The sequence below is a fragment of the Larimichthys crocea genome, chromosome VI (genome assembly GCF_000972845.2).
Source record: "Larimichthys crocea isolate SSNF chromosome VI, L_crocea_2.0, whole genome shotgun sequence".
Taxonomy (NCBI): domain Eukaryota; kingdom Metazoa; phylum Chordata; class Actinopteri; family Sciaenidae; genus Larimichthys; species Larimichthys crocea.
This window is the reverse complement of record NC_040016.1, coordinates 11,979,548-12,001,844: the sequence shown is the minus strand read 5'-3', so window position 1 is coordinate 12,001,844 and position 22,297 is coordinate 11,979,548. Positions and strand designations below refer to the sequence as shown.

At 40.3% G+C, this 22,297-nt stretch overlaps 1 protein-coding gene across 1 annotated transcript in view; it reads left to right on the top strand.

The window, feature by feature from the left end:
- Positions 1-89: 89 nt before the first annotated feature.
- Positions 90-22,297, top strand: part of uba7 (ubiquitin-like modifier activating enzyme 7) — a 33,492-nt gene continuing 11,284 nt past the window's right edge. Inside the window, exons 1-21 of the mRNA XM_010732784.3 lie at positions 90-272; positions 355-523; positions 846-980; positions 1,285-1,391; positions 1,481-1,571; positions 1,894-2,026; positions 2,186-2,283; positions 2,368-2,517; positions 2,681-2,845; positions 3,008-3,112; positions 3,209-3,289; positions 3,747-3,902; positions 4,442-4,607; positions 4,750-4,946; positions 5,571-5,635; positions 7,196-7,406; positions 9,972-10,046; positions 10,886-11,087; positions 11,181-11,272; positions 13,571-13,663; positions 15,051-15,242. Coding sequence (XP_010731086.3) covers positions 226-272; positions 355-523; positions 846-980; positions 1,285-1,391; positions 1,481-1,571; positions 1,894-2,026; positions 2,186-2,283; positions 2,368-2,517; positions 2,681-2,845; positions 3,008-3,112; positions 3,209-3,289; positions 3,747-3,902; positions 4,442-4,607; positions 4,750-4,946; positions 5,571-5,635; positions 7,196-7,406; positions 9,972-10,046; positions 10,886-11,087; positions 11,181-11,272; positions 13,571-13,663; positions 15,051-15,242 — 2,730 coding nt within the window. The 5' untranslated portion in view covers positions 90-225. The remainder of the gene's footprint in view (positions 273-354; positions 524-845; positions 981-1,284; positions 1,392-1,480; positions 1,572-1,893; positions 2,027-2,185; positions 2,284-2,367; positions 2,518-2,680; positions 2,846-3,007; positions 3,113-3,208; positions 3,290-3,746; positions 3,903-4,441; positions 4,608-4,749; positions 4,947-5,570; positions 5,636-7,195; positions 7,407-9,971; positions 10,047-10,885; positions 11,088-11,180; positions 11,273-13,570; positions 13,664-15,050; positions 15,243-22,297) is intronic.

Genomic DNA, 22,297 nt, shown 5'->3' with positions numbered 1-22,297 from the left:
AGTCCTGAGTCGACCTCTAGTGGCCACGCCTGAAAGTATCCATTCAAACAACAACACATTCTCTGAAACGAAACTGAAATAATTTCTTTTATATTTTTCATAAGTCACGGTAGGTTTACTTTCTCTTCCTGGTTTGACCTGTTCGGTTGTCATTGGAAGGTTCTCGGTCTCCTCAGTTCAAACTGATCAGCTCATATTGGAGACTTTATCATCAGCAAAGGCAACATGACAGAAATCGGTGAAATCGATGAAGGGTTCTACTCCAGACAGCTGTAAGTAGTCCACAAACTTATGGGTGGGTTTAACTGTACATGCTGCTGGATGACAAATCCACTTGTTCTTTTACCTGTACAGGTATGTTCTGGGTCATGATGCCATGCACCGGATGGGCACAGCCGACGTCCTCATTGCAGGCATGCGTGGTCTTGGGGTAGAAATAGCCAAAAATGTGATCTTGTCCGGAGTCAAGTCTGTCACCATCCAGGATGAAGGCCAGACAACATGGACCGACCTGTCCTCCCAGGTACTCACCCTGTGCTGTCAATCTGTTAAAATAAACTTATTTACTCATGAAGCAACAACAGTGATATTTATAGTCAGAACTGGGGTGATATTATGGCAGTCATAAAACATTATAACATCATAAAAATACCTTGAGATTAGTTAATTATGTCTTACTTCAGCTAATTTTCTATATTTAAGATAACATCCATCATAAAGGTTAGTAACTTATCTTCTATGTGAAAAATCAGATGAATAAGTTGGTAATATATTTACTCCCCTTGCTCTCCTTTGCACTAAGTAATAACTATGTCGTCATCCTGTAATTTCATGTTTGCAAACAGTTTTTCCTGAAGGAGTCCCATCTTGGTCAGAACCGAGCCAGATGTTCCCTACAACAGCTGTCTGACTTAAACCCACGTGTGCAAGTGTCCGCCCACACTGGACCACTTGATGAAGACCTGCTTCTGCAATTCCAGGTATGTCACAGTACCTAAAGGCTTCACATCTAATTTCTAAAGTTTGCCAAGATGTCTCCTACTTCACTCTAAAGTATATTCTTAGTGTATATGTATACTGGAGGTTTCAACTATGTTTGGACCACAGTTGGTTTTCAAACTAGTTGTAATGTCACAAAGTCCTCGCTCTGATTTAAGGCAATTTAAGGCCTTCTAGTGTGAAACTCAGGACAAATGTCATTCTACACAGTACAGGTTAAAATGTCCAAGCGATGTACAACAAGCAAAACACTTTTCTGAGTGGAGAGGAATTGTCATTTTCCAGGTGGTGGTCCTCACTGATTCCTCACTGGATGATCAAAAGCGTTTCGGTGAGCTCTGCCATTCACAGGGAATCAAGTTTATTGTAGCAGACACCAGAGGACTCTGTGGGTAAGTGGCAAACTGCCAAAAAAGAATGACTCAATATACTTAATAATGCATACAAGGAAAAAAGTGAAAACCTTATGGTTCATTTGCAGTCAGTTGTTCTGTGATTTTGGGGAGGAGTTTGAGGTCTTGGACCGGGATGGAGAGGCACCTCGATCAGTGATAATACAAAGTATTACCAAGGTATTATGTTTCATTTGTTTTATGTTACTGGCACATTAAAAGCCTCTTTAACACATCCAGTCATCCATTTTAAAACTCATTCATCCTGCAAAGAGCTGTGTTGGATAACATTTACACCTAAGGGCAGTTTAGAGTTGCCAGTTCATTTAACCTGCATGTCTTTGGGACTGTGCAAAGCAAATATGCACAGGAAGAACATACAAACAAAAAGCCTATTTTCCTTGTCTAATTAAATTTCCCAATCCAAATACTTACTTACTTGAACATTATTACTCAAATATTTATTTCATATCTGAAGGTTGTTAACTTGACTTTATTTTAGGCTAATCCTGGAGTGGTGATCTGCACAGATGACCAGAGGCATGGACTTCGCGATGGCACCAAAGTTTCCTTCTCTGAAGTCCGTGGCATGACGGAGCTCAACAGCATCAGCCCGGTGGAGATTAAACACCTTAGTTAGTGTTACTTTGTCATGATTATTTTGCTTTTTCACAGTTTATTCCTTCAGCTGTTTAGACTTGCCACACATAGCCCTCTGCATGTGACTCAACATTTTCAACCTTTCCAAGAAGCATGCCATGTGTCAGTATCTGTATCTGTATCTGTATCACCAGGCCCGCACTCCTTCAGCATTTGTGACACTTCGGCCTTTTCTGACTATAAACAAGGTGGAATAGCGACGGAGGTTAAACAGTCCTTAATGCTAAGTTTTGTAAGTGTCAACATTTTGTTTTAACTTTCCTTATTTTTGCTTTTGAAGAAGATGTTATTGAGATGACTAAAACATACATTGCAGAAACCACTGAGTGAGGCTCTATTGGACTATGAGCTGGTGATCTTGAATGATTATGGAAAAATATCAAGGCACATGACCCTACACTTGGCTTTCCAAGCCCTCCATGGCTTCGTGAAGAAAGAACAGCGTCTCCCTGTTCCTTGGTCTCAGGTCAGTAACGGGTACAGGATACTATATATTCAATTCATTTTACAAAACAGGTTTTGTAAGTTACAAAAAAACAACACCCTGGCTTTGGTGTTGTAATATGATCATCACAGCATTTTACATGATTGTTTCTACTCATTTCTTGACATGATCTATCCCCGTCCAGTCTGATGCAGACACCCTGCTTGACATGGTGAAAAAGTTGAATACAGTTGCTAAACTGGACGAGCTGGATGAATCTGCTGTGCGAAACCTGTCTTACACAGCCCAGGGTGACTTGGCTCCTATGAATGCTTTCATCGGAGGCATTGCTGCTCAAGAGGTTATAAAGGTGAAGTTAAGGCCTCTAACATTAGTTACACCTTTCAGTTTTGATTTGAGTAGAACAGCACTATTGTTGCATTGTGTGTATAAATTATACATAACTTAGCACTTGCAGCATGGTGGTGCCGGTGTGTATAGCTGACTGTATGCTCTGTGCATGTTCCTGCAGGCATGTAGTAGGAAATTTACACCTCTTAAGCAGTGGCTATATTTTGATGCGCTGGAGTGCCTCCCTGAAGAGGGGGACCAACTGGCAGAGGGCTCCCTTCCAGCAGTATGTTAAGAGATTCCTCCATTTAAACAAATTTACGTACATCAGTCAGGTACATTCAGCCAAACTTCAGATGATTTTTGTTTTCCTCTTTGACAGATAGGCACGAGGTATGATGGACAGATTGCTGTGTTCGGGTCAGCGTTCCAGGAGAAGCTTGAGAGGCAGAAGTATTTCCTGGTGAGGGCAGGTTTGGTATTTTTCCAGCAGGGGGCACACTCAGCACGGGAATGCAGGCGCTCCATCTGCACTTCCCTTTGATCCTGTCTGGTGTTAATGATGGCACATGCAGGAAATGGCTGTGATTCAGGTGGCGTTTCCTGCCAGCGTTGACCTCTTGGTGTGCAGGGATCATTCAGCTGTGCCAAGCCCTTTCCCTGTTTCCTTTAAATGTGTCATTTTTAACGGTTGTTTACTAGCCGCATGTGTGTGTTTGAGAGAGATAGTGCATGCTTGTGTTTATTTTACCACAGTAAAAACTCCACATGAAGTATCATGTGCAACAATAGATTAAATTTTTTTGGTTACATTGTAAAAAATATATTTTTTATTTGTAAACATAGTTTTAATTTGATGACATTTTCTTGTATTCCATGAGATAATGTAAATTCAGTCAGTCTCTTGTCATTTTTTCAAGGTTGGAGCTGGTGCTATCGGCTGTGAGCTCCTCAAAAACTTTGCCCTCCTTGGGCTCGGTGCTGGAAAAGAAGGACACATCACTGTGACAGACATGGATTTCATAGAAAAATCCAACTTGAACCGACAGTTCCTCTTCAGGTCTCAGGATATTGGGGTGAGAAAACGCACAGTGCCTTCTCTGGGTGGCGAATAATGTCACGTGCCATCATAGATCACTGGTTCTTGTTTGACCTGGTTAAGTGGAAGGGTCAGAGGGCTTTACTAATGGGACAGGTTGAGGGGTGAAGGTATTGTGACAGTCTGAGGTAAAGCATGTGTCAGATTACACATAGCTGCTAAGCTCCATCATTTGTGGCTGCTTTGTCTTGTAGTTTACTTTAGGAGTATATCAGACAGTTGACCTCTCATGTCTGAGTTAACAGTTAGTGAATTTGCTGACAAAAGATCGTGAACTGATTCTACTGTTATATAATAGAAAAGCAGTGAGATGAGTCAGAATTTGTGTGACAGTTTAGTTCAAACATAGACTGAATTATGTCTTCTTTGACAAGTGATGATGACAAGTAAATATTAACTTTGTTTAGCAATCTATGTATATTTACCACCGTTTTGTGTCTGATTTTCTGCACCTGCATTGCTCACATACATGATCTCTCAGTCACACTGTCCATTTGCTCATTTGTCCATCAACAGAAACCAAAATCAGACGTTGCAGCCAAAGCAGTGCGAGAGATGAACCCACAGATGAACATCACCGCTCACCAGAACCGTCTGGACCCTGGCAGTGAAGAAGTGTATGATTACAACTTCTTCATGGGTCTTGATGGAGTGGCTGCAGCTCTCGATAATGTGGAAGCCAGTGAGGACACTTTGTATTCATCACCATTATGATATTAAAATTCTCATTACCACAGTGATTATACCAGTACTAGTACTAGTATCTATACAGTACATATTTGTAAACACATGCTACTTTTTTAATCCTTCTTTTTGCTGCCCAGGAGTCTATCTTGATGGACGCTGTGTCCTACACAAGAAGCCGTTGCTGGAAGGAGGAACTCTAGGAAGCCAAGGTCATACTCTGGTGGTGGTGCCTCACCTGACAGAGTCTTATGGGCAGGACAAATCAAAACCTACTAATGTCTTCCCACTGTGCACTCTCAAGAACTTCCCTCACCGCATTGAGCACACCCTGCAGGTACAATATACCTCTAATTAAGACTAATTAAGCTTTGTGTTTGATTTATTTAGACAGATAAACATGGAATAGGTCTTAATTAAAATGATTTAAAGTTTAAAACATGTTGGGTTAAATGTCGTGCCGTTGTTGTTGCAACCCTACAACATTTAACCCCATGTTGCATTGGACTACATTATGCTAAATGGTGTTTCTAATATTTTAATCCATATCTTTTACATATTGATGACACTAGTAACATCTTTTTATGTAATGCAGTCCAATATAGTGCACAGATTTCATAAAGAGTCTAGCCACCCTAGCAGTACTGTAAGGATGTAATCCAATTAGCAATTGGCTCTAAATACAAAGTATAGCTAAGGGTTATGGAAATGCCATTAGTTTTGCAAGTATGTGGTCTCTTAAAAAATTTGACTGTGTGATAGCATTAAATGAAAGGTTAAGAGATCACCACAGTTATCAGAGTTCATCCCTAAGGCGACATGAGTGAGTGTACCAAATTATGTTGCAATCCAACCACTAGTTGTTGAGACATTTCACCATAAAACAAGTTACAGTATTTTGCCGATTGTATTATCTATACAAACATTTACATTTGTCTTTTCTTCACACAAATTCTTTTAGTGGGCCAGAGACCAGTTTGAAGGACTGTTTAAACAAACTCCTGAAAATGTGAATCTCTTCCTGAGGTAAGATATGATGCCATCCTCATGTGATTTACCCTTTTTTTCCCCCCACAACAAATGTTGCCTCCAACAAACGTGAGAAATTACGCTCACCAATCTACTGGCAGTCCGCTGGCACTGGGTGGAACTTACTTTCTCATTTTACAGTGCTTGTCTGCTTGCTTTACAAAGCATTCCAGCAAACCTACAAAACCTAACGAAGTGGTCAAGCTCATTATTTTGTTTCATAAACAGGAAAACATGTGGTTGGCGTTTAGCAATAAACCCCTTGTAAAAGATTACACAAACAGTCTGTCTTGCCAGGGCTGTACTCTGCAATGTATCTTTCATAGCAGCTCTAACACTAATAATAGATAGAGGCTCTCAACTAATTAGAGGCTTTCTGGTTTCGAAGCATGTACTGAATGGAAACAGAGATGAATACAGAAAAGGGTACTATGTTATGTCAAAGAGACTGTGATATTTATTTGAGAAGTAGGATTTGAATGATTTTCGGATTTTATGACGCCTCAAAAGTGTCAGGAGGCCGAAAAACACTGAGTTCGCCATAACACGTCGACCTAATTATAATGTAGCGGCACATTAGTGACAGATCAGGAGCCTCCAGTCTAAACTTTGTCTGAGCTTTGAGCCTCAGAGCCCTCCTAATCCAGCCGTGTTTTGAGATGTCTCTCTGTTTGTTTTGGTGAGATATAATCCCCCCCTCATTGTAAAGTACTTACACTCTTGCTTGTATCTTTAAAACCAAAGCAAAAATCATGACTGGAGCTTTACACAGCTGATGTTTGGAAAAAGGAACATGTTTTATGGGTTTAGGAATACTCCAATAACCACATTTTTTCTTTCTTTGGAGGCCTCTTTGTAATGCAGTCATGAATCAACCCTTCTGCACTTTTTTATGGGGAAGGGGGTCAGCTACATGGCATAGTCCAGTAAATGTTACGTCTTTGTTAATGAGGTTATGGAAAAAAACGAACAAAGTCACATTTTGTTGTGTTATCCCTCCCACCTGCGCACTCTATGCAGAAGTATGACTCAAAATGTTCCTGTTTAGACATGTTTAGGTGAAACTTCACGCAGAGGAGGCAGGTCTCTGCTGTTTTTTAGTTCAACGCTGTGCATCATGAGCTGGCACATGATAATGGTGCAAGAACTGTCCAGGCGTGTGTGTTAAGTTACACTGACCAGCACACTACAGGCTTACGAAACACTTCCTTCCCTTGCTATGAGTCCGCAGCTCAGTGTCAAAGGAATCCCCTCTGAGTCATTAACAGGACTACACCCTAATTTAAAAAAGATCGGCTTAGTCATTTTCTTTAATGCTTCATGGAACTAAATACTTTTTCAGGAGTTTCCAGATTTTCACTTTCCAGCATGAATGTCAGCTAGATACAAAAAAACAAATCCAGCATGTCAAAGTTTGACCATAACTATGTATCGTACAACAGGACATTTAGACGACACTTGTCCTGTCTTGTCTTTTATGCATCTAGTGATTATTACCATCAGTATACTGCATGTCTGTCATTAAATCAAAAGGAACTGCTGCTCTGTTTCCTGCAGAGATGAAGGATTTGTAGTGCGGACTCTTGGTCATGGAGATGCAGAGGCCCTGGAGGTTCTTGGGGGGGTATGGAGCAGCCTGGAGGACATAAAAGCTGGGGGACAACGTCCAACAAAATGGGAAGACTGTGTGAGCTGGGCACGTTGCAAGTGGGAGACTCTCTTCAACAATGATATCTGCCAGCTTCTGCACTGTTTCCCTCCTGAACAGGTAAAATCACACCAGAGGAAAAGAAAAACAACTCTCCCTTAAGGCCAGTACTAAATATCTGTAATTTATCTTCATGGACACAGAGTGGCACTGTTGTGTACAAAAGATCATTGGATACCAATCAATTACAACACTGTAATGTGGCATTAGCACAAAAGGAATGCCAATCAGTGTCTCGTTTTTCACATTTCACGTCATGGCGTAGTGCAGCATATTTCCCCAGGCTCAGAGACCACTATTACCATCGTCTGAAACCTGAACCACTGAAAGCCGTTGCTGATAAATATCTTTGAGCGGCTCTGAGGGTTTGTAATCTGCTGAAGCATGCAGACAGAGTGATGTCACATGTTGCTGTCACACCTGGGGGTGGACGGATCAGTATCAACCCAAACAGACCCTCACTAACCCCAGATCCCAGTCCAGTAACTGGCCTCTTCTCGTCTCATTATATGTCCCTGCAGGGTTTTAGAAATTCCTCTAACCAAGGATGATTTTCTTCCATTCATGTCTGCTTAAATATTTCTGGTAGGGCCATAAATTCAATGCACAACAACAAAAACACAACTAATGGTAGTACTATCCCTTACACTGAAAAAATGGTCAAGTTCTCATGTATCATTTGTCATATGTTTATCCCCATCACAACTCACGACAAAGAAACTCTACAGTTAACTTTTTACTTCTCTTTTCTTTCTTCCATAGTTCTCTTTGTCCTAGCTACGTATAGGAGTTATGCTTTCATTGTCCTCTTGGAAAGTCTCTTTCGACCACAATCTTTCTGAGGAACTATGATAAGGTTGCTAACGTCAGTTAACGGTCACAAACCGAGCTGACAAATATAGGTACACAAGCATGAGTGTTGACCACACAATCAACATTAACAGCTGCTTTGTGGGTGTGAGCCTCCACATAGTTAGAACATGCGTGTTGAAACACTGAAGAACAATGGATGGATCTGAACCAAAGATATTATGGGAGCATCTTTATCCTACACTGATCAGAGTTTCCACACAAGGCTCAAGACAATACATGAAAGAAAAACAACAGTGTGAGACTGGCCTGTATAAATGGCTGTAGTTAAAATGACATCAAAGATTAAAGGCCTCATGTTGTAAATGCAAATAGATCATATGTGTGCATTCAGTTTATCTGCTGTATTTATCCTCTTGCCCATTCATTACAGTGAGTGCTTCATTGCCTGCTAATGAAGTTACTGCAATTAAAGACAACAGAAAAGGATGAAAATAGTCGATAGTCAATTAATGAGGCTGCCTTGTCATTAATCAGGGAGTGAATTTAGTAATGCTGATTCCCAAATTTTATTAAATTATAAATGTATTACCAGTTCTGTTTTTTTTATTTTTATAAAAGACAAAATAAGAAATTATTACAGAGATTACATTTTTAAGTATTTTATTAACATTTTATGCAGTACTGTAAATGATTCATCAGTCATGAAATAATAATTGATAATAATAATTGAATGATAGAAGTCAAGTATATTGATTCAGCCCAAATTCATTAACCTCAAGGTTCTACAGTCTGTACAACATGTTGTGTTTTGGGGGACTGATGTTTGGCAATCTTTTGACTACAAAGACAGAACTAGGACAATGGCTTGTAAAATATTTCCCAAATCTTTCATGGTGCAGAACAGAGCAGAACTGCAACATGAGGAACATACAAAAATCAGATTTTTGGCCATAGCGTGTGTACCACGTAAACAAACAGAATAATCTGGCGAAGTCTGAAGGGAAGAGTCACTGTTGATATACTGCAGAGTCTTGAGTAGTGAATGGGATACAAGTGTGTAGGTGACTGTAGCAGGAGGAGGATGATTGGAGTCCAGAGCCCAGATAAACACATATACACAACCACAGAGAGACCAACAGGGAACCAACAAAAAACACAAGGGAGAAAGAAAACAGCTGGAAACATTAGGAGAATTTTTCTAAACCAGAGCATTGCCTAATGATTCAACTCATTTAGATTTCAAATGAATCTAAATAATCCCTCAAAGTCTGTTTTTGATTTATTAAGAAAGGAATGTGAGACCATGAGAGGGCCATGAGAACACAGTAAATGATTTTATTCTTTTTAACTGACACCATCTTTCTGCCCTGAAGCTATCTAAATCCTGATTGTGAAAGGCAGAATGTTGTTGATGCCTTTTGGCTACTACTACTACTACTGTGCCAAACCCCCCCTTGCAGTGAAAACTGGCACCAGCAGCAGTAGGTGACTTTCTCTTTCCTAGCATATGGACCATTTGGGAACATCAAAGCTCTTGGCCCCTTTGTTCCTTTATCAGACATACAAATTGTGTTGTCAACACAGGACTGATAACAATATTAATCCGGCTGTGCCATGGGAAGGTTGTAGGCCTCCTGCTGTGATGTTTTATCAAGTAACATATTGATACATTGTTGTTGTATATGATATAAGGTCAATTTGTAACAATTAATCAAAAAAAGGGCACAAAGTGTTTAAGTGTGAGTTTTATGGTAAGCTATCTTCAGCTCTTGATCATTTGGGATCAAGGGATTTTCTTCTGCTTCTCTTTAGAAAACTGCTTCCGGTCTACCCTTCTGGTCTGGATCCAAGAGATGCCCTCACCCACTGACCTTTGACCCCAACAATGTGAGTAGTGTCTGGTCTGAATCCTCATGCAGTAGTAATGACAGGAATTACTGGAAAAATGCCACAGTATTCAGTGATGACCATTTGCATTCTTTCTTTATCTGGTCTGATAGTGGCTCTTCCACACACTGACCATATACTGGCTTCTTATCTGAGCTGTAAATGCTACTTTACCTGCATGGACAATGAAAGTCAGATGGTAATCTGCTCTCCACCATCTGTTTGATTGCCAAATGACATACTCTCATATTAAGTAAAGAGGAAATAAATAACTCTCACCTTTGGCAGACAGTGTGACAACTGCAAATGTTAGGCTTAGTGCCAGTTTTCACTGCCAATACTGAAGGATTTCACTTTTTCACCTGGGTGGTATAGGTATTAACTGTGAAAGCTTTGTCTGAAGTGTATTATTATTATTTTTTTTTAACGGTACACTACTTCTGCAGTAGATCTTTTATATTTTACTACTTACTTAGTATCTTACAGTTTCAGGCAGCAACGTTAACACTTATGAATACAGTGTTGTATTTTAGAGAAGTCAAACAATTGTAAAATGCAGTTGCTGCCAGAAGATAAGAAGTATCTGTGTGTGTGTGTGTGTGTGTGTGTGTGTGTGTGTGTATTCAGAGAGAGAGAGACAGTGATTGAGTGACCCATTGTTATGTCTACCTGTTCTATTCAAGGAAGTAATTTGGTCTTAATGTACTACCTTAATATCTTTCTGCCCCTATTTGTCTCTTTTACGGTTTCACCTCACAGGCAGGTCTGCTGTAAGGACTCTTTATTTTACATGTGAAGCATTGTTTAAGACTTACCTTTATTTTCATTCTGTGTTTTAGGCAGTCCATATGGACTTTGTGGTGGCAGCAGCTAATCTGTACGGGCAGATTTTTGGTGTCAAAGGGACGAGAGACTGCGCTTCTATCAGAGATATCTTAGAGAAAGTTGTCGTACCGCCTTTCACTCCCAAGTCCTCCGTGAACATTCATGTCACTGACGAGGAGCTGAAGGAGGACAAAGAAAAGGACAGTGATGATGCTGGTGAGTTATTTTAACTCACCAATGTTTTATTTAACTGCCTCTTTTATTGCTAGGGTTTTTTTGCTTTACCCTCTCTTTGTGTCTTTGCACCAGATAAAGCCCAGCTTGAGGACCTGAAAGGAAAGTTGGCCTCACCGTCTCTGAAAAGCTCAGCCATGCAGATGTACCCCATCGACTTTGAGAAGGTAGGGCAAGAGAGCAGTGAGACCTCTGCTGCACGCTCTTCAGAAGCCACAGACAGTTCGGCGGCTTAGTGTTAGCAGGGAGCTGCACTCGAATCTATAGGTGCTTTCATTCTTTTTCTCCTCATCTTTGGGTCCTCGCTGACCCAAATCTGTGCTATTCCTCCACACTCATGAAACAGAGCGTGCTTGTATTCTGTGTTCACTGTTAGAACCCCTTGGGGCTACGTATATATATATATATATATATATATTATATATATATATATATATATATATATATTATATTATATATATAATATATATATATATATATATAATATATATTATATATATATTTGAAGTTTACATCCCATTTGTAAAAATAACCAAAAGCCATATCACATGGAGCAGATGCATTTCTAGATGGGCCTATGTGAGAGCTGCACACTTTTGGTGAAATCCAGTGGAGACAAACTGTCTGTAACCGTGTCGACTGCATCTTGGAAGTGGGGCACTGAGCCCTGCAGGTAGATTTACCTCTATAACATGTCCATTGTGCATCTAACCACTGTCACACTCTCTCCTCACACTCTTTAACACCACCTCTCAACAAATATTCACTTTTTGTGTGGTCATTAAATCGGGTTTAGCACTTGGTTGACATCTTGAAGTGTCTGCTAGGTGCAGGGGGGACAAACATAAAGTCCATCTTTTCTAGGTTATGTGGGAGGGCAGATTAGACAGTTTTTCCACAACACATTCCCCAGAGTATACTCTAACCAGTTGCTTCAGCACAGACCGTTAATAAGATGAAGTGCATGTAGCATTTTGGGAAACATGGTCACAACAACACAGACTCAAAGACTCTCTTGACTCATCAGTCATCTGCAAGAAAGTAAAAAATCAGTTGTTCTGTAACCAGGCCAGATTTTGAAATGCTTCACCTGAAAGTTAAGTTTGCAGCACTTTGTTTTTTTCTTTGTGGTTCAGCATTGTCATTCCTTCTGAATGGAGCTTACATCTTTTGTTAAGGAGTGCTCAGTGTAGCTCCATTTTTTAACACAAAACAACTCTAAAGGTTTTTGTTGTTGTACTTTATAGTACAAATATAAGCAATAAACAGAACAGGATATAGATCAAACCATTCACCCAACCCACCAGAAGATGCTGCACAACAGCAAAATGGGAAAGAGAAAAAAGTGCAATGGATCCAGAAGTTTCTCTAGTGTCGTAAGGACATCAATTTGTGCCGCTAGTGAAGTTTCAACAGTGGGGACAGAAAAAAATATTATAATTTATATAATATATAATATACCCCAAACATTCTGTCAAGAAAAACCAGCGGTGGTAACATCAAACAAATGCATAATCAGAGCAAATGTTTTCTCATAAACCTTCATAGTTGTGCACGTCCTTCCTTTGTGCATCTGGGGAAATGTGTCCTCTGTCTGATCTATCCTATTTACCTGTTGACCTACTGACCCTCCAGTCAGTTCCTGGGTTTCCTGGGAAACCTTGAGAAAAGAGAGGAATAATTAAAATTCTCACCTCTATGCAAACATTTGTCCTTTTTCTTGATGGAGGTTTGAAGTGGTTACAAATAGCAATGGCTAAAAGGTGTGTCACAGCGACGAAACCTTTATTTTCCAGGTATGGGGCACTCCAGGGTTTAACAAAGAGTTATTAGCAGGCCAGATGAGGTTCAGTTGCTGTGGCTGCAGAGGTGAATGTTGGAGGAATTTGGAGGTTGTATGAAAAATGAGCCTGAATGAGATTCTGGTAAAGCATTCAGTGACTCAAGAGAAGCAGTAATGAATGTTCATGAGGTAAGTCAGGTACATATCGAATGTCATCTCAATTAAAAATGAGATCCCCAAACTACTGAGCTCTCCCTTCTCTTCATTTTTATCACTGCGTGGCCGGGTCATACCGTGGATAGATGGAATGTGTGTAGGAGGGTTTCAAATGCATCAGGTTGCTGGTTTGAAGCTTCCTCATAACCCCTAAAGCCATCCCTGAGTGACAGTCACCCTCCTAGCCTTTGTAGAGCCGCAGTAGCAGAGGCATGATCTCACTGGTCACGTCGATCACAACAGAAATCTGACTTCCACTGCATTCTGATGGGATGACCAAGTCATGTATTGGGGTGATTGAAGTGACACAACAACAAAGCTTCAAAGCTCAAAGCAGGCATCACATCACTGGGATTGTCACTTGGAATGGACATGAATACATACATTGATATATTTTGTTCTTGTGTATCAAGCCTCTGTATTGAATGACTGATTCACTGTATGTTTAATATCTCATCTGGCACAGGATGACGACAGTAACTTCCACATGGACTACATTGTTGCTGCTTCCAACCTGAGAGCAGAGAACTACGACATTCCTGCAGCCGATCGGCACCAGGTCAACATTTTCACTAAATGCATCTTCGAAACAAATCTCTGTGAAGGGTTAAAACATATAGGGTAAAGTCAGAGGGATGGAGCTGAGGTAAGAGGCGGTACAGATTAGAAAAAGCAAGAAAACACAGCAGACCAAAGCTCCCCCTCCCTTGGGGTCATGTTTTTAGTTGGTGCTGCACACACCTGCCCTAAAGCCACAGAAACAGCCTCCTCACCTATTGTTCCAGGAGCAGAACTAATCACAGCACTTTACCTGTCGCCTGGGAGGTGACACCTGAGCCAGGCCTTGTACCGGCCGCCACTGCAGACACAGACCAAGACAGATGGAGGGTGGGGGATGGGTACTGCTGAGTGAGGGGAGACAAAAGAGGTTTACGCTTGTGCAATCACACTGAGATCTCCACATGTTGCATCTTGTTCAGGAATAGCTCTACTTTTACAACATACAGTATATAATCACTGCAAACCCTAGGCAACAATTACATTTCAGTATCAGAATAGCAATACAAATTTTGTTCCGCTATCGATATACTGTATATAAATGTGGCAAATGCATAAAAAAATTATATAAAATAATCAAATGAATGTCTAATACAATTAAATGTGCTCTGCTGCAAACAAAACTCTTCACACATAGTTGTTAGTTTCTGATTAAAATGTGCCATGGTGAAAGAAGTGCTATAAGTATTTGCAGCAAAATATACTTGAATTATGGAAAGTATAAGTACTCCTTATGCATAACAACTCCTGTCAGTGTTATATTACCAGATGCATTAATTATTACTGATGCATTGAATGTTTATGTTGTAGCCTGTTTAAGTTTAAGTATATTTTTACCGCTTCAATGCATCATTGTTATTGATTAACTTGATTGATAGATTCAATAACTGATCTTGAAATCGAAAGGAACTAGTAACTATGAACTAGTTGTAGTGAAAATGATACAATATACTATTCCATACTATACAATATACACTATAGTACATATATAATTTAGTACTTGTACTTTACTTGATGATTTTTTATTTTTTTATACTACTATTGCAGTATAATTATGAGTGGATTTAAAAAATAAAAATAAAAATAGATCTATTTGAGTAATTACTTTGCAGTTTGAGTTGAGTGGGCATTAGCACAACCTGGAACAGCTTAATATTATTCATTAGTATGTGATTTGTCTTCTTCCACCACTGAATGTAGCACAAAAGAGAAATCATCAAGTTAAGTACAACCCCCTCAAAACTGAACATTAGTACGTATGCTTAAATGTTTTGCACCAGTGGTATTCTGTAAAACAAGATTCTATTGAAAAGCAATTATCGCTCATATTGAATTCTTGTCCAGATCACTTGTATTTAAACGTGGACTCACCTCTGTCGCCTCCACAGAGTAAGCGCATCGCTGGAAGGATCATCCCAGCCATTGCCACTACCACAGCTGCAGTGGCAGGCCTGATGTGCCTGGAGCTGTATAAACTGGTGCAAGGTCACAAGAAGATCAGCTCTTACCGTACATCTTATTTCATCCTGGCTGTCGACCATTTCGTGTGGTCCCAGCCACTTCAGCCCCAGTCCTTCGAAGTGAGTAACAGCTCTATGCATCCACAGCAGTCAGTGACATATATAGGACCTGAGTAAGGCACTTCATACAACCTGACAGACTCTTACTGTATATACTATATCATTTAAGCCTGCCTGCTTTGGGGATAAATCTGTTTGGTCCTTTGCAGATTTACATCCTTCCTTGCTGGCTGCAGAGCAATAAGTCATGAATGAGTGCTCTCAGAGTAAGAGACCACTGCTAACTGTCAGTCTCTTTCATGTAAGCCAAGTCTTTAGCTAGGTCAGTCTAATCCTTAGAGAATTTTAGTGCCGTTAAGGCACAAACATACCCATGTCTGCTTCTGTGTTTGCACAAATTAAGTGACTTAAAGGCAACTGTAATTCAAAGTGAAAGGACGGGAGCTTATTTCCTTAAGACAGTCCTTTTAGGATCAAATCCAACTTAATGTTTGGGGTTATACCAGCTTTGTGAGGTCATACTAGGTTCTTTATGCTATCGACCAAGCTTTAAAACACAAATAAAAAAATGACTACTAGCCAGATTAAAAAGCCAAGCAACTCTTTGAGTCACATTTTAGGGCGAGTCTGAGAGGAAATCCTGTCAAATAATGTTGCTGCCCCCTTATTCGCCCGACTGCTTTCCCCTCAATATCTCACCTCTGGGGGGGTTCAGATATTGGAGCTGCCCTCACTCAGAGCATTGAAAACCCCTGACAGACAGGGGTCACTGGGGGTCAGAGAGTGGGGTAACTGTGTCCCATGAGACGTGAGGGTACACTGACAGGGAGCTCTGAGACAGTGTAGGTCTGGTTTCAGCTTTGGTTACAGGCAGAAATGCTGCAGCTGCATTAAAGGCTGCCATGATGACAGAGGCAGCTGTGACTTTCTATGCGGTCCTGAAGTTCCAGACATGCCCTTTTCCTTACATACAAAGACCCCGGTGTTCTTACAGTTGTTGTCTGTAAACTCCGTCATTCGAAGTGTTTGCACATACTTTCATCGTTCTTTTCCTCGAAAATATGCTGGCTGAAACACAACATTGTCCAAGCAGCATTGAACGTTGGATACACTCTGTAAATGATTGCAGTCACACGCACAGTGTAGCTGACATCATCCCAGCCAGAGGTTATTTATTCAGGTATTAAATCATTTAGTCAGTGGGATGGACAAACATTAGATATTCCACACCAAGCCTTTTTCAGGACTTTTCGTGACTTAACAGGTTGCAGCATCAGCTTTTAAGATTAGCTCTATTCAGCAGAGGAGACAGAGCAGAGACGGGACACCGCCAGCGGAAAAAGGCTCGGCTAAGGATCAGGGTTAGCATTTCAAGGGTTGGGGACAAATCCTAGACAGCTAAATATCAGTAGTAAATGAGGAATACACATGGTTACACTGAGAGGGAGAGAGAGAAAGAAAGATGGTTGGCTGCCGTCAGCTATCCGAGTGGGAGATTTTCTAGTGTCTGCCAAAGAAAACATTTGAGTCTCTAGTCTTCGTGATTAGTTTACATTTGTCTTTGATACCCTCTAGAGAAATCAGCTGAGCTTGGTGATTGATAGTCTTTCCCTCAAACATATTCGCCTTTTAAGGGATGTAGTATAAGAGCCACACAGATAAATCTGATCCTGAAAACACAGCAAAAAGAGGCCATCAGTTCTTGCAGTTTATATGAGCAAGATGAAAGTGAAACGTATGGATCCTCATAAAAAAAGTCTGTTTTGCGCTTAAATACAAAAAAAACAAAACAGATGCCGACTTTTAAATAATGATAATAGGATTACAGAATGTTGATATCAGCCTCAGAAATCAATGTGATTAAAGGATATAGCGGATGCAAATATGAATTATTTGAAATACCAAATTTAGCACACCGCAATGACTGATGAAATAACAGCAACATACCTATTAATATGTTCTTATCTCCCTAATCTGTCTGAGTTTGGGGAAGGTTTTATTAGGCGGCCTTTGAAGCAACTGCAGACGTGCAGCTGTTAAATATCACTGATCAGACATGCAGTATCAAGAGCTCGGCTTACTTTTGCAATAACTTAGTCCTCTCCTCTTATGAGATCAGTCTCAGTTCATTAATATCAAGTAACAACACTCACATCTCACTAGTAGTACTGGTGGCCCACCCACTGTTCATCCAAAGTCGAGATCATTTTAACCACCACATCACAGCGTTGCCAGATGTTTGGCAGTCATTGTAATGCAACTTGCATTATCACAACTCAAGGCTTTTGTAAAAAAAAAAAAATGTTTTAGATGTGGCTAGTTACCACTCTGTCCACACATGACAGTTTGCTCAGACTGCTCATTTTCCCACCATGCAGACCCAGATTGTTGCTTTAAAGCAGCTGTTTCCCAAAATAGGAAGTTTCCCCCCCACTGCTGCTATACTCTGTATGGAGACAGAAATATGTAAACAAATGGGAGGCTATCCTTGTCTGCTCAACACTGTGTTTCTTTAGTGTCATTTTCCTGCTTGTGTTTATGTTTTTCAGTTGGTGGGCCAAAGGCGCAGGTCATTATAGGAGTAGTGAGTCTGGCAAGTTCACAAAGATCAGAATCTCTGAAACTATCGGAAATGTTTGCATAAAATCTGTACACACACATCATGGTATGTCTGTACAAGCTTGGCGTTACTTGTCTCAGATGCTGATGCCACAGTCATGACAAACGATTTACTGATGTATTACTCTAACACATGATGAGTTCATATAAAATAACTGCAAAGTACAGCATCTCATAATTACAATTTCCTACTGAACAGAGTGCAAGTGGTTGCTTATAATGATAAACCTACATCTGACTTAGCAATTCAGCAACAGGATAATGTTTTAGTGTCTTTGAGTTCATTGTTTTGGATATGCAGTCCATGACTACCTATTTCACCTCACTTTCGACATACAATCAGAGTTTATATCTTGTTCCACTGCACGTGTGTGGCCAAAAAAAACAACAAAAAAACTATGAATACTGCTTTAAATGCACTTTTTTGCCAGTTGTAAAGTACGGTATGTAGCTCAAAGGAGTTGTGCAGTAAGTAGGCCTAAGTTCATAGATCACAGATGGTGCAGACAGTGCATGCATGCATTGTTATTTCAGAAAAACCATAAGACATTAAAGGATATCTAAAGAGCAACAGAGATTAATGAGTGGTGCTCTCCTGCAGCTGAAACTGAGCTGCAGCCTCAGTAAAACACAGAGAAACATCACCGGAGGCTAGGACAGAGGAGGACGTGTCTCAGCTGGGTATTAAATAGCTCCATCGTTACTCCCCCCACTCACCCACCAACCCTGCAGCTTGCCCAACTCTCTGTACCAGTGTATGCTGTCTTTGCTTGTCTGACACACTGCCTGCTGGTTGTGTGCCACGGAAACACTCCCTCTTCCATGTCTCCGCACACATCCTCCACACCCTGGTCTTAACTTGACGACCTTTCACGCTCCCTTGGTGCCCCTCTTCCCCAACTCGCCCTTTTAGTCTCTAATTGAATTAGCAGTGTTGGAGGCAAGGCTCCTGATCTGAAGGAAGCCAATCCAAGGTCAGCGCTCACACTGGTTCTTTGTTAATTGCCTGCAGAAATGACGGCTATTTCCTGCCTTCACAGGAAGCAATGTATTGAAACCAGATTTCCCAGTGAGCACTACGTGATCTTTCTGGAGGAGGCAGGGATTTTGGGTTCATCTCCTCCAGCCTCTGTTTCTAATAACTTTTTGTTCGCAACTGGCTCAGCAAATAAGCCCACTTGATATCTTAATGTGCATTGAGAAATCAGGATGAAACGAGGACGTTTGCACGTTTGCTGAATAGTCAGTCACTCCAGGGTGGTTATATGTTGTTTCACATGGAAAGCAAAAACTTGCAGCTACTTGATTTGTGATTTATAATTGATGGTCACACATCTGCCACACAAATGACAGGGACTGGCTTAAGAGAGAAAGAAAACAACAAAGGGGGAGATTTACCTCACATGTGGTTAAATCTGTGTTGGCCTGCTTGGACTATGCCAGTAAAGAAAAAAGGGTGAACATGATCCACGGTCCTCAGTGATCCTCCGGGAGCTCCGGCATGGAGCTGCATTGTGCAGCTTGAAACTCAAGCCGCAGACATGAATAGTGCTCACGGGATAATGAGTAATCTGTGATCAACATAGACGGCTTGTGCCTTCTGTTGTTCTCCAGTTTTTTTTTGTTTTTTTTGTTTTTGTTGGTGTTATTGTGTGGTTGACCTTATGTTTTCAAGTCATCTGTTGTTTTATGTTGTATTGTTCTGTCACTGCTGTTCTTTAGTTCCCCACAGAACATTACCTTCCCATTTGTGTCATCAATAACAATATTATGTCTGCGCAGAGCTTGTTTATTTGTGTAACATGAGACATAGACTGGCATTAGACAGTTTAGGACAAATGAGTAAGCAAACAGTTAAAGGGGATCTTTTAAATAAAAGCCCATTTAAAAATATCTGTCCATATCATTTATCTAGTAGCATATGTGGTGCGGCTCATAAACCCATGCGTGCTTCCTATTCAGCCAAATTAAAAAGCCAGAGGCGTTTCGTTCAAATCATCCTCAACGATACCTCACCATCTCATATATTTAACCCACCACAGGCGAGAGTCTTTAATGAGAAAGACGGTAACAGAATAGTTTTTTGGTGAGACAGAGCCATCTTTTTTTTCAAATGTCTCGAGAAGGCGGTGCATCTCAACCTGTCTCAGAGGCAGAGTTTCAGAGACCCACCAAACCCATGCAAAAATCACTGTTTCCTTCAATGAAGTACACTATTTACGAAAGTATAGTCTAGTCTAGTATAAGCTGCTAAAAAAATGTTAGCAGGTCTGACTAATCGTCTAACTACCTATGGCAGAAATGTATGTTTCCATCAACTTCATATTCTTTTGCAGGATTCCCTTTTTTAAAATAGGTCAGGTTGAAAAGGAGAGCGTGTTTTCGACTAACTCTTGGAGCTGAAGCCAGTTTAACTACAGCTGATAAACATTAGTCACAGTAGTTGTCGTTTCAGGCGGCAGAATCAACATTAACCCACTAAACATAAGCCTGCTTGTTTTCTTCTGTCTGAAATCAAGGGCCCATTGTTTCAAATAGCAGTGAATCTGCCACTGTTATCACTGTAAACTGCATTTGATCAAAGAATGTAAATCTTGACAGGGGTGGAGTTTAGCAAACAGTTTGTTTTTTGTTAGATGTGAGCTTTATAATTATGCTGTGAATTTCGATTAATATATCTATTTTTTAAGCAGGAAAAGATTATAAATCTGGCTCTCTGAGGCATATTCACTTTTTGTCTACTTGTTATAGCATCAGAAAAGAGCTTGTATCTTGATTTTAAATGGTAAAGGCTGTACTTATATAGCGCCTTTCTAGTCTTTGGACAACTAAAGCTACTTTTACATATCACGTTCATACACTGATGGCATTTGCTACAATGCAAGGTGCCAACTGCTACACAGTAAGAGAGTAAGTACGTAGACTGGTAGTATACAGCTGGAACAATCCTTTTTTCCTTTCCACTTTGAATAATAAAGGATCATTTTTTATCAACCAACTTTAAAAAAATAAATAAAAACTGTACAAGGAACCAACATGAAATGGCAAAATAGGTTTTTGCCATTTTCTCACAGCTTCCTCTCCTCAGGCCTGTTGGGCCATATGGAAGTTATTAGAGGTCCCTGTCCTCCTGTTTCATTATTTTCTCATTAAAACGCCAATGCTGGCAGGAGACGGGCTGCAGGTTTCTCATTAGCAACATTAAACTCAAGCTTCGAGGCTGCTCCTGATGTCATGAGTTTACAAATGTACCCATTAACTCTGAATTGTAAAGGCATTCTGTCATGTCTGTCGTAGTTTTTTTCCTCCCTTTCTCTATCAACATACACAGAAACCGTTACCTCATGCATATACAAAAAAACCTCACAGCTTGGGTCACTGTATGCAATAATGTCACAGGTGGTGCATGACGCTCTGCTCCATGGGGCACTGTAGGACAATCTGTCTGCTGTCTGTCTGCAGACTGTATGTTGCTCTGTCTTATTATGTATGCAGTGCTTAGGTATGCAGGCACTGACTAACAACATACACATGTCCAGGTTCTGTAATGGAAATAGAAATAAAATCACTTTTACTGGTCTTAAAAGACACATAAATATCCTCATAAAAGAACTGGAACAGTTTGTGTGCATCCACAGACTGTAGCTACAGGGGATATTCATAGCTCCTAGTGAATGTTTGTCATAAATTTGATGCTAATTCTAAGCTTAACTACTAAACTACATTTTGCCCTAATTTCCGCTTTGTAATTAATGAGACAGAAACGTTTTACTAACTTACTAACTGGCCAACAATCCTTTTGGCAAAGCTGAATGGCTGAGGCAGTGAAGGCTCCGTTATTAATTATTTATATTATATTTCCATGCTTATATCTAAAAGAAGCCATGCATTGGGCTAATGAGCTGGTGCAACAAGTGTGCCTCAGTCAGTAATTAAGTGATTACAATTTATACCAACTTTTATGGAATCGCAGCCAATAGTTCTGAGACGTTTCACTCAAGACCATGAATGCAAATCTGCCGGTGGAGCTAGACAAAGTCAGGAGATGACTAGATCCACCAGGATTAATCCTCTGAGCACAGATGGATCTTTGTAACAACTTTCATGGCAATCCATGAGATGTGACATAATATATAAGTGGTGGACCAACCAACAGGCTGTCCTTAACATCCCTGGAGTCATGTCAAGATATGTTTTTCTTCACAATCACTCTGATATCAGGGAATGAGCCATGTATTCAACACCCTGTGAGCTGTATGCAAGTCTAATGTCTCAGGCTTATTTGTTTGTGTCCAACAGCAGACAAGCGTAGAGCTAATTAACTGCTGACAAGAACTGGACATCACATTGACCTGCAGATAGCAATAAGTTGCTCCAGTGATCATTACATTCAGTACTGGATTACATCATGTAACCTAAGAATGTGATCTTTAGTTACGAAAGCGTTTAATCAATGCTACAAGCTGTGTGATGTAGCAACAAAATTTGCAGAGATA